Below are 14,511 nucleotides of genomic sequence, written 5' to 3'. Positions count from 1 at the left end.
AAGTTTTATTTGTTTTGCCCAGTGATTTAGAGATTAGCAGTTAATTACTAACTTAAATAACAACTCAAATCAAACATTGTTCTGAAACTAGTTGGTTTAGTCAGTGATTTAGAGATTAGCGTATTAAACATTAACTCGAATAAAATCATAATCCGTACCTAGTTGGGTTCAGGTATAGATTTCTGTTTTCCAGGATAGAGAGATTAACCTGTAATCATCATTAGGTGCAAATGAGCATAGGTTTGGTCCCCATGAAGTCTCCTGTTGGTGAAAATTAAGCTAGGCATGGGTTATTTTATGATGCTGTGGGGCCTTTAGTCACAGCCACTGCTATGTTCAAAATCTGCTTTCAAGTAAAAAAAGGGATCTTGTTCTTGTCACAGATTTACCCATCTCATGAATACCAAGTAAACTAACTGATTATTCACATTCCCATTAGTTTAGCTGACATGGACGATGTGTCAGTGCCTTGTAATCGTCAACATGGCATAACCCAACTGGCTGTCAGAAAATATAATAGACTTAAAATTAAGTAGATTGAAACAAAAAAACAAGGGGGGTTGGGGGAGATAAAATAAAATCATAAAATACCTAACATTCATAGGAAAATCTGGCCTGCTCAAACTAACCAGCTTACATTGTCTTTTGCTAAAGAGGGAAGAAAGCTGAACCCAAAAAGAAACAGAGACTACTACTGTCTCTGAGTTTATATATCCCATGTTCTTTTTTTTTTTTTTCCTATGACTAGAATTTAAAAAAAAATAGAAACAAAAATAAAAAAGAAATAGTGCTATTCAGGCTCCAACTTTTATATTTTCCTAACTCTTGGATTATCCCTTGGAGGTGATAAATTCAGCTTCAACTCAAGCTTTGGTCCTCCATTACCGTTTCTTCTATTCATCTTGTTTTTGTTCTTTGTGTAGTATATTTCACCTGTCTAAAAACAGAGCAAGTTAGAGTTCAATTCATCAACTAAAATACATATATTAAGTAAACAAATTGCAGGACTGTAAAATTGCAAACTCAAGCCTTCTAGAAGCCTAATTAACCCTAAAAACAAAAAGAAAAGTACAACTTGATGACCTTACCTTAAGATCAAGGAACTTCTGGCAACCTAAAGGCAAAGGAGAGGGTTCTTCTAGTTCAATATATGAAGAAGAAGAAGAAGAAGAAGAAGAAGAAGAAGTAGAAGGGTTAGTAGTATGAAAGAGATCAAGAGTAGTAGTAGTAGTAACTGGAATAGCTAGGGTTGAAGCATGACTAATAACACTAAAACCATCAAAATGATCTTGGTGAGAGGGTAAAAATGGGATTTAAAATATAATATCATCACCACAAAGTCATTATAAAAATATGAAAAAAAGTAAAAACACGAAAATGTAAAAACGGGATTTAAAATATAATTTTACACGGAAAAGCGATATTTTATATATAAAAATGGACAAAATGTAGAAACGTCCGTGCCTATAAGTTTTTCTTTAACTAATAGTATTACAAAGTGTTTTGATTGAATTCTAAAAATTAACCAAAAACACATTAGCAATAACTGAAAATTTCACGAATATATGCACAAAAAGAGTTAACTTCTCATAAACCTTATAGTCTCATTTTCTTTTTAAAGAAAATCATGCATGACCATTGACATATATATACAGAGAAATAGCAGAAAAGAAGATGTTTCCAACTGCTAGCACTCTTCAAGGATATTGGGTAGAGAACTAAATACTAAAACAACAAATTAATTAATTAAAACACAAAAAGAAAGGAAAAGAAAAGAAAAGAAACAGAGACAAACTCTTTATATATATATATATATATATAAATGTCATATTACTAGTGAGTATTTTGTAATTTGGAGAAAATAGAACTTCTCTTAAAACATAAAATAGGAAAATAGAACATAAACAAATCTTCAGCAAATAAAAACAATAAATTACCTAATTTGGAGAAATTGCTAGACTCCTATAAGAGTTTTGCTTAATAATGTGTACGTTTATATATTTGTGTTTTATTTTTTTGGTGCTTACAACTTGTGTTTTGCTTACAACTTTAGAATATTTTTCTTTAGAATATTTTTTTCTTTATTATAGATGTTATTGTCGTTATTATTCTTAAATATGTTTTTATTAAATGAATGATGATTTTGGATTGGAGGCCTAGTAGTGGCCATTTTGCCTTTGGAGAATGTTGATATGTTATAGAAGTGTTTATTGAAGTGTCTTTGTATTTGAGATTTGATTGTGTTGTGCCGAAATGCTGCCGAATTTTTTTCAATAAATTCAATATGTAGAATAGTACACTTACCTTTATTATAGTAGGTATATATATATATATATATATATATATATATATATATAACCTTTGTATTGAATAAATGAACTTAGTTATTTTACATTTATATATAGTTCCCCCTTATTATAGAAATAACCTTAGTTAGTTATAAGTGTAAATTGAACATTACATTAGTGGCATGTTTTAAGGCTAGATCAGACTAATACAATTACATATAATTTACCCTTGGTAAACACATTTGTTAATTAGGTAAAAAAAATGCGAAATAATCGAGATTGGATGTACTGGAGGTTCGAGGTCAATGGGATATTAAGACAAGAGTTCCTGCACGGATTGGAGGCGTTTATACAGTTTGCAGTTGGTAATCCCAATTTTATGGATGGGAATAAGTTGAGATGTCCATGTAATCACAAGAAGTGTCGAAATCGAGCCTTCTTAGACATCGATACAGTGAAACTTCATTTGTGCAAAAATGGGTTCGTGGAAAATTATTACGAATGGATACATCATGGTGAAGCTCGAGTTGCCAGTGGGTCAGGCCACTCCATTCCGGTAAGTTTAGAAGTTCAGCCTTATCAATTTCTGTATGGTAATCAATGCAATGATATGGTAATCGATGCGAGTAGAGTACAATGTGATTGGGATAATATGGAGGAATCGCCAAATGTAACAGCACAACAATTGTTTGACATGCTAAGTGCAGCGAACATTGAACTGTGGCCTGGATGCAAGAATCATTCAGTTCTGTCTGTTGTTGCACGATTACTACACATGAAAGCAGAGCACTATTTTTCAGAAAGGTGTTACAATGATTTTGTTCAGTTAGCAAAAGAAATGTTGCCTGAAGGCCATTCAATGGTTGATAATTTTTATCAGACAAAAAAATTAGTTCGGGGATTGGGACTACCGGTAGAAAAGATTGATTGCTGCCGTAATAATTGTATGATATTCTGGGGTGTTGACTCGGAATTCAGAGAATGCAAGTTTTGTAATCTTCCAAGATATCAACGGCGCGGTCAAGGGACTGGTAGAGTACAAAGGGAGAAGGCTTTCAAGAAGATGTATTATTTCCCTCTTGTTTCTCGCCGTCAAAGGTTATATGCATCAAAGGCAACAGCTGAACACATGACATGGCATGCTTTGCATGAATATGAGGATGGTATAATGACTCATCCGTCAGACTCTGAAGCGTGGAAACATTTTGATAACATTCATCCTCTTTTGGCTGCTGAAATGAGAAACGTGAGATTGGGGCTTTGTACTGATGGGTTTTAGCCGTTTGGCCAATCAGGACAACAATATTCATCACGGCCTATCATTGTGACACTATATAATCTACCACCGACAATGTGTATGAAAGATGAATATATGTTTTTGTGTGTTATTGTTCCTGGGCCTACTAATCCAAAACATAAAATTGATGTGTTTCTGCAGCCTTTGATGGCCGAACTTAATTATTTATGGGAATATGGGGCTGAAACATTCGATATTTCGACCAATCAGAATTTCATAATGCGGGCTGCTTTGCTTTGGACCATCAGTGATTTTCCAGCTTTTGGAATGTTATCTGGGTGGAGTACGGCTGGCAAATTGGCTTATCCTCACTGCATGGAAAACACTAATGCATTTACACTAAAGAATGGAGGTAAACAATGTTGGTTTGATTGTCATCGCAAATTCTTACCGGAATCTCACCCTTGGAGGAGAAATCGACAATGCTTTAGAAAGAACACGACTATTGTTGAACCCCCTCCACCTGTGAAGTCTGGAGCACAAATATTACAAGAAATTGAAGATCTGGGGCTTATGAAAGTTACAGAGGTTGGTGCAGATGAGGTAAATACAAGAATTGGCAGGAATAGCGGGTGGAAAAAGCGAAGCATCTTTTGGGATTTGCCATACTGGAGTTCACTTCTTATCCGTCATAACCTTGATGTCATGCACATAGAAAAAAATGTGTTTGAAAATCTGTTCAATACTGTCATGAACATTGAAGGGAAAACCAAGGACAATGCAAAAGCGAGAGCAGACATGAAGGAAATTTGTCGTCGACCAGAACTCGAGCAATCTGTACTTACTGGTAAGTTTCCAAAGGCATGTTATTGTTTAGATAAACCCCAAAGGCAATTATTGTGCGAATGGTTACGATCATTAAGATTTCCAGATGGCTACTGTTCAAATATGGGTAGATGTGTGGACATGAGGAAGTACAGACTGTTTGGCATGAAAAGCCATGACTACCATGTTTTCATGCAAAGATTGATCCCTGTGGCATTCCGGGAATTATTACTAGGAAAAATTTGGGAAGTAATGACAGAATTGAGTCTCTTTTTCAAGGAATTGATGATGACTGTTATCCGATGCGATGATATGGACCAATTAGCGCGAGACATCCAGTAGTGATGTGCAAGTTGGAGCGAATTTTTCCACCCGGCTTCTTTGATTCTATGGAACATCTGCCGGTTCATTTGCCCTATGAATGTCGTTTAGCAGGACCGGTACAATATCGATGGATGTATCCATTTGAGAGGTGATTCACTAACATCTCATTCTAATGATTACATCATTTTTATGAACTTATACTAACATATTGGCATTGTACAATCACAGACACCTATAGAAAATTAAAAAGAATGTGCGCAATAAGGCAAAGGTCGAAGGATCCATTTGCAATGCATATTTGGTGGAAGAAGCTTCCACATTCTGTTCACACTACTTTGACCAACATGTTTTCACCAAGCATCGGAGAGTGCCACGTAACGATGACGGAGGAGATCGCGTTCAATCTGAGTTTGAAGGAAATCTAAAAATTTTCACCTACCCTGGGCGTACGATTGGTAAATCAAAAAAAAGACGATTGACTAATGCAAAGATACAAGCGGCTCAAACCTATATTTTATTGAATTGCGAAGAGATCACACCATATGTACAGTAAGTATAAATAATGTAAACATTCTAAACTTGACGTGGGCCGTTGTTAAATCATACTTATGCTAATATGGTTCGTTGATAAATAGGAAATATATCAATCTTCTGCGGCTTCAAAATCTCAATTTGACTGATACTGCAGTTGATGCAAAGCTGGACACAGAATTTGCAGAATGGTTCAAATATTATGTAAGTTACTTTCAATGTACACAACACGGAATGTACATTTATTAAATCTGACTCATGTCATTACTATTTCCCATAGGCTCGAAGCTCGGAAAGCGATATTTGTAACAGATTTATTACGGATCTGGCAAAGGGGCCATTACCGGTTGCTAATGCCTACTCTGGCTACTTTGTAAACGGTTACAAGTTTCACACTGAGGGTTATGGGAGAAGCAGAAAGACAATGAACAGCGGTGTGTGCATAAAGGGATCAAACTACAGTGACGTGTCAAACGATTTTTATGGGAAATTGGTTGAGGTTTTGGAGTTAGAATATCCAGGCCTACCAATGAAGTGCACAATCTTATTCAAATGTGAATGGTTTGATCCTACGCCAAACATTGGCACGAAGGTTCATCCTAAGTATAATCTGGTTGATTATATCAAAGAAGAAGATATACAAAGTATGAACCTTTTGTTTTGGCAATGCAAGCTGCACAGGTGTACTATGTCCCATATCCATCGTTTAAACGAGATAGATGCGATTGGATGGCAGTGTGTAAAATCAAGGCTAGATCAGTTGTTCATGCACTTGAAACGAAACAATCTTCTTCACTCGCAGTATCGGAGGCATTTCAAGAAGTTAGGGTTGAAACGCAACCGATGCAAGTTGTTGAAGATTTAACAGATAGATTGGATGATGAAAGCCGATCTTATGTTGAAATAGGACCATCAGATGATGAAGAGGAAGAAGATCAAATCATCATGGGTACCTCAGAAGACGAATATGAAGAAGAGGAAGCTGATGAAGAGGAGGAGGAAGCAGATGATATTCAAGACACTTAAAACTTAGAGCAATTTTACTGTTAAAATTGATAAATGTATATGTAATTAATATTATTAATGAAGAATTTCAATGGTATTCACTTTGTTTACTCATATTTACCACATGTTCTACAATTCATATAATTGTATAAATTCATTTTATCTAGGTTCTGATATCTGCAGTACAGATGGCTAGAGGCAGACGTTTGATTCTGACGCGTCCGGCAGTGGTTCGCGTGGAGGTCATGGCCCTGGACGCAGTGCCCGTGGACGAGGAGGGTCGATCCCTCGTCCTTCGTCAGGTACGTCTGGGGCTTCGTCATCTGCTCAGCGACCAGTACTGCCGCCATCACATCCTTCTTCAGGTACGTCTGGGGCTTCATCCTCTGCTCAGCGTCCAGTACTGCCGCCATCACAGCCTTTGCTCCTTCTCTGCTCCTTCCTCTTCTCTCCCCCTTCTGGACCAGTACAGACTCCACCAGCTGCACAGTCACCTACTGTGCAAGGTAATCATAAATGTCATAACTGTCATTTTAATTATATATTAATTATCTAAAAATTTATAACATTTGTCATTTCTTTTGCAGCTTCATCAGATCCACGTATCACCCTCAGTTTGGTAGCGGGACAGTAAGTACTTATTCAAATTTTCAGGCATATTTTGTAATTATATTTTGTACTTATTCATAACTGTGATGCTTTCGTGTAATTATATTTCACTTCTGTTTTTTTTTTCAGCATATATCCATCTTCTCGAGCAGCGAGGCAAATTTTGAAGATAATCAAGCTACAGCTGCATAAAGAAGGATACACATGGGATGCCGTACCACAAGAGGCGAGAGACTTTTATTGGGAGGAGTTCCAGGTACTCTTTGGTTTAAGTTATATCATCATTCAATGTTTACAATTCAAGATACATCCTTAGTGTTTAAACGCTATATTTCATTTTTTTGCAGAAACATTTCATATGGGACGAGGCCATTACGGCTATGCTGAAAGTAGCCTGGGAGAAGATATGCGCCGATCGATACGCTGACTTCACCTATAGGATGAGAAGAAGCGGTAAGAAGCAGCAGTGCGTGTCTCAGGAGATATGGGAGAGCTGGCAAAAGGCTTGGGAGGATCCTGCATTCAAGAGAAAGCGGGAGATATTTGCACAAAACAGGCGCAGTGAGACTGGCGGTGATGGAGCAGGACCTTCGCGACACACAGGCGGATCTATATCTGCTATAGAGACAGCTCGATTATTAGTAAGTGAACTAGTCCCTTTACAAGAAACTGATGTTTAATGAAAGGACACTATATATATTAATATATCATGCATAAAAATTCATTACAGGCTAAAGAATTAGGTCGTGAGCCCAACCGATGGAGGTGTTTACATACACTCACACGAAGGACCACGATCGTAATACCTTTGTCGACAGACGTGCGCTGAGCGTCAATGTAAGTAACAATGAATAATATTTACATTTACCCTCTAATCATTGCGAAGATGTACAAAGTTGAATATAATAAAGCTTGCAATTGCATTGATTAATTAATTTTTTGTTTTCAGGAGAACTATACTACAGCTCGGGAGCGTATTGTTACTTCTCAGACCGATGAATCCGAAGCTGAGTCAAATTGACGAGGAGAGGTAGCGCTTTATCTCGAGGCTGTAGGGGGCGAGAAGAAGAGGAAGGTATACGGCATCGGGTCTCAGGCATCACAGTTTTACACTGGCTCAGCAGCTCACGCTTCTACAGCCAGCGCAGCACGACAGCCGGAGCACACTCGCGACTAGTGATGATGATATACGGGCTCAGCTTGCTGATCAGCAGAGACAGATTGCAGAGCTTAGAGCGCATGTGATGCGGCTGTCCGGTGAGCCCGTGCTGGTACTCTTCCTCTGATCCTGCGCCTGCTACAGACCGACATGTTTCGACGTCTCAGCAGCAGCCACTTCGGCTCCTGATCCCGATGCTGCAGACGATACCTTGGTCACCCCTCCTGGCGCTACATCACATCCAGCAGGTACTCCTCCCGGCGATCCGACATCGGATCCTGCAGATGAGCAGCAGCATATAGTTTTTATTTGTATTTTGATATTTTAATTTGTTCAGACAATAAAAATTACATTTTTACATTGTTCTTGAATTGCGTGTGTGTATATGTATATATGTCAATTTTCACAGGTGCGGAAAAATTTTTTTATAATAATATTTAATTTTTTTTATTTTTTTAATTTTTGCGACCGATTTGCGACCGATTTGATACCAAAATTACAATTTAAATTACTTGCGACCGATTTGCGACCGTTTAAAAAATTGCGACCGTTTTCTGCGACCAAATTAGCGACTGAATTTCAATTAAACCACGACCAAAATTTGCGACCGATATCAATTTTGCGACCGATATATCGGTCGCAATTGCGACCGATTATAATCGTCGCAAATATTTGCGACCAGGTATTTTGCGACCGACTTTGTCGGTCGCAGATCGGTCGCAAAATAAATTTGCGACCGATATTAGCCATTTTGCGACCGATTTGTCGGTCGCAAAATAGCGTTTTTTTGTAGTGGAAGAGCAAAAAAAGGAAGAGAGGAACCCGAGCAAGAGGAGGTTGAAGGGCCATGAGCGGCCGACGAGGAAGAGAAAAAGAAAGAAGAACAAGAAGAGAGACAAGTTGCCTAGGTCAAGAAAGAGGAAGAAAATAAAGAGAAAGCAAGCACTAGCAAAGAGGAAGAGGACCCTGCTGAGCAAGTTTTGAAAGCAATAAGGGCCTGTATCGAGGAAAGCTTTGAGGAAGCTAAAGCCCCTACTGATGTGACTATTTCTGTTAGAGATGAATCTGTTTGTAATGAATTGTCCATGCTATTTAATGAAATGAACTTTAATTTTGCTTACTTATTTGATGTGTTTCTTGATGGTTCCATTCATTGAGTAGATAAGCACATGCGCATATTTGACATTAACTCATCATGCATGCTTGAATTTATTATTATCAAAAGATAATCCACGAATTCTATTAAAGACAAATTTCAAAGTCAACTCAAGGACAAAAAGGAAGCCTTCGCATGTAGTTATGAGGACATGCTAGGAAGACATGTCTATAGCTGAGAACATAATTCCTCTGTATGCTGGAGCCAAGCCAGTGAAACAGAAGAGAAGAAGGTTGAGATCAGAATGGGCCGAGAAGATTAAAGAGGAAGCGACCAAGCAGATAAATGTAGGATTTCTAGAAGTGGTTCACTATCTAGAATGGTTCGCAAACATAGTCCCAGTTCCGAAGAAAGATGGAAAGGTCAGAATGTGTGGATTATAGAGATCTGAACAAAGCATCACCGAAGGATGATTTTCTCTCCCATATATTGATATCCTGATCGATAGTGCAACAATGATGGGATGCTACTTCATTATAGATGGATTTGCAGGGAATAACCAGATTCTTATGGCATTATGGACAAGGTCAAGACTACATTGATGATGGAATTTGGTACTTTCTACAACCGGGTGATGTCGTTTGGCTTAAAGAATGTGGGGCTACTTATCAAAGGATGGCAACTACGTTATTTCATGACATGATCCACAATGAGTTAGAGGTGTAATTGATGATACGATTATCATGACAAAGACACCAGAAGAGCATCCAATAGCCCTTGAGAAGTTCATGGATAGAGTGATTAAACAAGCTGCGGTTAAACCCGAAGAAGTATGTGTTCGGGGTGACTTCCGGAAAAGTGCTAGGATTCATAGTAGGACCTAACGGAATTGAGATCAATCGAGAAAAGTTTAAGGCTATCCAAAAGATGGAGCCACCCAAGACGGAAAAGCAAGTAAGGAGCTTCCTAGGAAAGATTCAGTAAATAAGCAGGTTCATATTAAAGTTGTCTATAGTATGCAATACGATCTTCAAGCTTTTAAAGAAAGATCAGTAATAAAGTGGGGCGATCACTGCCAAGCAACTTTCGCCAAATCATGGAATATTTGTCAAGTCCCCCGATTTTGTGCCCACCAAAGCTAGGGAAACCCTTAATTTTATATTTGAGAGTGGAAGATGCTGGAATCGGAGCCATGTTAGCATACGCTGATGAGAACGGTGTTAAGAAGATAGTGTATTACTTGAGGAAAAGCTTCTTCCAAATGAACAGAAATATAATTTGATTGAAAGGACATGTTTAGCATGGTATGGGCTATTAGAAAGCTTCGACACTATTTTCAGTCTTATACTGTAATAGCGATATCAAGGATGGACCCAATAAATATTTGTATGGAACACCAGCAGTAGTGGGGAAATAGCAAGATGACTATTCCTATTATCAGAATTTGATATTGAACAAGCCACAAAGAAATCGTCAAAGGACGAGCAGTTGCAGACTTCTTAGCAGCACATCTAGTGGAAGATAGTTAAGAATGAGAGATTGACTTTCGTAATGAACATTTGCATTTGATACAAAAGAAAGGATGGAAGCTCTACTTTGACGGTTCAGCTCATAGCAAAGGAGCTGGAGTACGCGTTTTGCTAGAATCTCCGGTAAAGAGAAGTTATGCCGATGTTGAAGAGATTATAGTTTGCAGTCACAAATAACATGATAGAATATGAAGCCTGCCTATTTGGGTTAGAAGCTCTGATTGCAGTTAAAGTTGAAGAGGTTGAAGTCATTGGTGATCCTAAACTGGTAATTAAGCATGCTAACGGCAGTTGGGAAGTTAAGGAAGACAGGCTGAAATCCTACATTGACTACCTACACATTGTTATTCAGAACTTCAAAAGGGTAACCTTCACACATACGAGCAGAGTAAACAACCGAGTACCAAATGCTTTGGCTAATTTAGCGTCGACTTGGGAAGAGATTTCAGTTATGCCTAAGAAACCAATTATGATGTCCTCGGGTAGCATCCCATGTTATGAAGGCGAAAGGATTATGGATATTGAGGAAGAAGAACGGCCATGGGTAGCATCCCGTGATGCAGTGGATGAGTAAAAGGGTATACCTAGATTCAACTACTAGAGATGATAGAAGAACTTTACAATGTTTGGCATTACAATTTGTAGTCTTGGACGGTCAGTTGTACAAAAGAATGTTAGGCGGAGTACTGTTAAGATGCGTATCGATGAAGGTAGCTGAAGGGATTATGGAACAGATCCATGCAAGGGTTCGCGGCACCTACATGAATGAAAAAGTGCTTGCTAAGAAAATTCTCAACAAGGATTCTTTGGTCGACAATGGAAAGGAATTGTATTTCTCTCGTGAAAAGGTGCTTCGAATGTCAAATACACGGAGACCTGAGTCACATCCCACTTTCAGAATTACATCCGTATATTTCACCATGGCCATTTGCAGCTTGGGGAATAGATATCATTAGCAAGATTTCACCACCTGCTTTTAACGGACCAAATTTATAGTGGTTGCAGTGGACTATTTCTTAAGATGGGTTGAAGGAAAATCTTTTAAAAACATCAATGCCAGCAAATGGCTAAATTCATTGAAAAGAACTTGATCTATAGATATAGAATTCCCCATCATAAAATGACAGATAATGGAGTTTATTTCCAAGAAGAAGTAAGGACATTGTTAGAGAAATATGGAAAAAACAACATAAATCTTCACCTTACAGACCACAAGCTAATGGGGGCAGTGGAAGCCGCAAATAAAAACATTAAGAAGATATTAAGGAAAATGGTAGAAAATGACCATGATTGGGCTAACGAGCTACAGTATGCTTTGTGGGGATACCAGACCACAGTCAATCTGCGAATGGGGCAACCCTTTACTCTCTGGTCTACGGAATGGAAGCTGTATTACCAACCGAGATAGAAGTACAGTCCTTGCACATAACGATGGAATCCAAGATACCAAAATGTGAATGGGTAGAAAATCATTGTCACGAATTAGCACTCCTAGATGGAAAGAGGCTCAATGCCTGATTATGGATCAGTTATATAAGAGGAGGATAACCAAGCACTTTAACAAGAGAGTTCATTTGAAGCTATTAAGAGTAGGGGATTTGGTTCTGAAACAGATGCGGCCAAACACTCATGATCCAAGGGGGAAGTTCAAGCCTAACTAGGAGGGCCCATTTTTATTAAAAGAAGGTTTTCCAAGGGTGCAATGAAGCTATTAGACATGGAAGGCAATGTATTCACTGAACCAATCAACTGGGATAGGCAGAAAAATTTTATGTATAGCTTAAAACGTTTATAGCAAAGCCCAATTAATAAATACACCTTTTGTGCTCGTATTAGCTTTAAAGCGTGATATGCTAAGTTTAGGTCGATATGCAAATGTTGTAAATTCACTTTGATGAAATAGAATAGCAAGGAATATATCAAGCATTTCAAGCAATAAGACAGTTCATTCATAATAAGTGCATTCATTCATATAATTGCACTATCAATAATTGTCCAGTACATTTCATTAGAAGGTCAGGATAGAGCTTCTACATGCCAGGTCCTAACAGAAATCTAGCTATCAATAAATCAGCCAACTCCAAATCAGCACTGACTCCAGAATAAGCATGTAGCTAAGAGCGGTACAAGTATGAGGAAGATGTATAGGCCACATCAGAAATGAATACGATTGGCGGCTAGGCCATGTGGAAAAAAGCAAGACAGAAATTGCTATGTAATAAGGCCACCCTCAAACCGCATATAATCAGGGACAACCTAGGTACTCGGCTAGATAATAAGCCACTACCATGATCAAGCCACACAGGGGCACACAGAGCATCTAAGATGGAACTGTGACTCGCTCTATGTACCACTAGGGGCAAGTCCATCTAACACCCTCAAAGGTGAGGTCTTGGAAAATAGCAGTCTAATCTTCATAGTCTCACCATAAATGACGCTGACATCGGACATAGACTCATGGTGTATAATCAAACACTAATTGGTCCGATAGTGGGGGCATCACCTGTAGCTTCTCAAAAGGCCACAACTTCAAATGCGTTCAATAATAAAAGAAAAGAAGAAGCCAAAAAAAAAAAAAAAAAAAAAAAGAATAAAAAATTGAAGAAGCTCTTTAGGCTAAAAACCCACAAAGGGCGGTTTAAGGAAAAGTTAGAGCATACAAAAAATAAAATGAGAAAGTAAAATAGAAGAAAAATGCATTTAATTACAAAAGAAGCGGACTTCCCATCAGACCAAGTACCGAGCTAGGGTCCCGAGCATGCTCTCCCAGCCACGTAAATGTTTCAGCCAGAATAAGAGGAAATGGCGTGTGACGCCTAGCCATCTGCATGACTATAGGAACCAGCCTAAGTCTACCATAGCCGTCAATGCCACTAAGTAGCAAGTACTAACCAAGAATACAGAGCAGATGAGAGGAGGCCAGTACAGGCTAGAATGGTCCATACTCATTGCAAGATCTATAAGTGGTCGCAAGGGCACGGCGTTAGCTCTGAAATCATATGACGGAATCTCGTGAGCCAAGAAGCCAAAGACAAGCAGAATCAGTGAAGCAGGGTCTATATCAAACTAAGGCACTGCAGCAACTTCTTCCATCACGGGTATTCACCCAGAGATGATGCTGAACTCTTCAAACAGCGGGCAAATCTCGAAGTCGTTGTGGCGAAACAGTATTCAAAGAATCAAAGTGGTTTATCAACCATTGCAGCAACCCAGGATGAACCCGAATGTTCCGGTAGTAGCTTAGCCCATTGAGTTCAAATGGTGACAGCAAATTCCAATCCTCATGGCTAAAACTATGGAACAATGCTTCAAAAGCAAGTGCCAAGGACCAACCCACGGAGAATATAGAAGAAACGGAGTGTTTGGGTGAGTTTTGAGTGAAGACTTCGTATGAAATGGGAAGAGAAAGTTTTTAACGTGTAAAAAGTGTTATGGGCTTTTATAGCAAAAGAATAAAAGGACAGGTTGACAGTTTACTACCACTGCAGTGCACGCCACTGGCTATCAGTCAATTGGAACGAACCTTGTTTTGTTGCTTTCAGTTCTCAGATTCAATAGGCAATGTAATTATCAACTATAAAACATGAATACACATGTCACTCAAGATCATGTAAAGAGATTGACTTTTGGCCTTCATATATTTAAGGATAATCATTCTTTACAAAGAAATTCCCCAAACTGGGTTCAGACATAAGAAAAAAAAGAGAAAAGAAGAAGATGGGGCAGCTAACTCAGACATGTTTGGACGTTCTCTCCTTTGAGTCATCACTACTGGCTCCTCAGACTCTTCAATGACTATCTTCCTGAGTCCAGTTCCTCGACCAGCACGCCTGTCGTATTGCGTCCCTTGACCTCGATCGGCAGGAGGTGCCATGCTAGGTCTCTACTACATTCATAGGCATTAGTAA

General features: G+C 38.5%; 1 protein-coding gene across 1 annotated transcript; it reads left to right on the top strand.

Annotated features, from left to right (window-relative positions):
* The first annotated feature begins 10,781 nt into the window (after positions 1-10,781).
* LOC149494200 (uncharacterized) lies at positions 10,782-11,177 on the top strand. Its single transcript, XM_089725424.1, has one exon. It carries the CDS (start codon positions 10,782-10,784, stop codon positions 11,175-11,177), a length of 396 nt encoding a protein of 131 aa, XP_089581550.1.
* Positions 11,178-14,511: the final 3,334 nt, after the last annotated feature.

Source organism: Jatropha curcas, chromosome 8 (genome assembly GCF_041381405.1).
Source record: "Jatropha curcas cultivar XTBG-Jc1 chromosome 8, XTBG_Jcur_1.0, whole genome shotgun sequence".
NCBI lineage: Eukaryota > Viridiplantae > Streptophyta > Magnoliopsida > Malpighiales > Euphorbiaceae > Jatropha > Jatropha curcas.
This window is presented reverse-complemented; position numbering and strand designations above follow the sequence as displayed.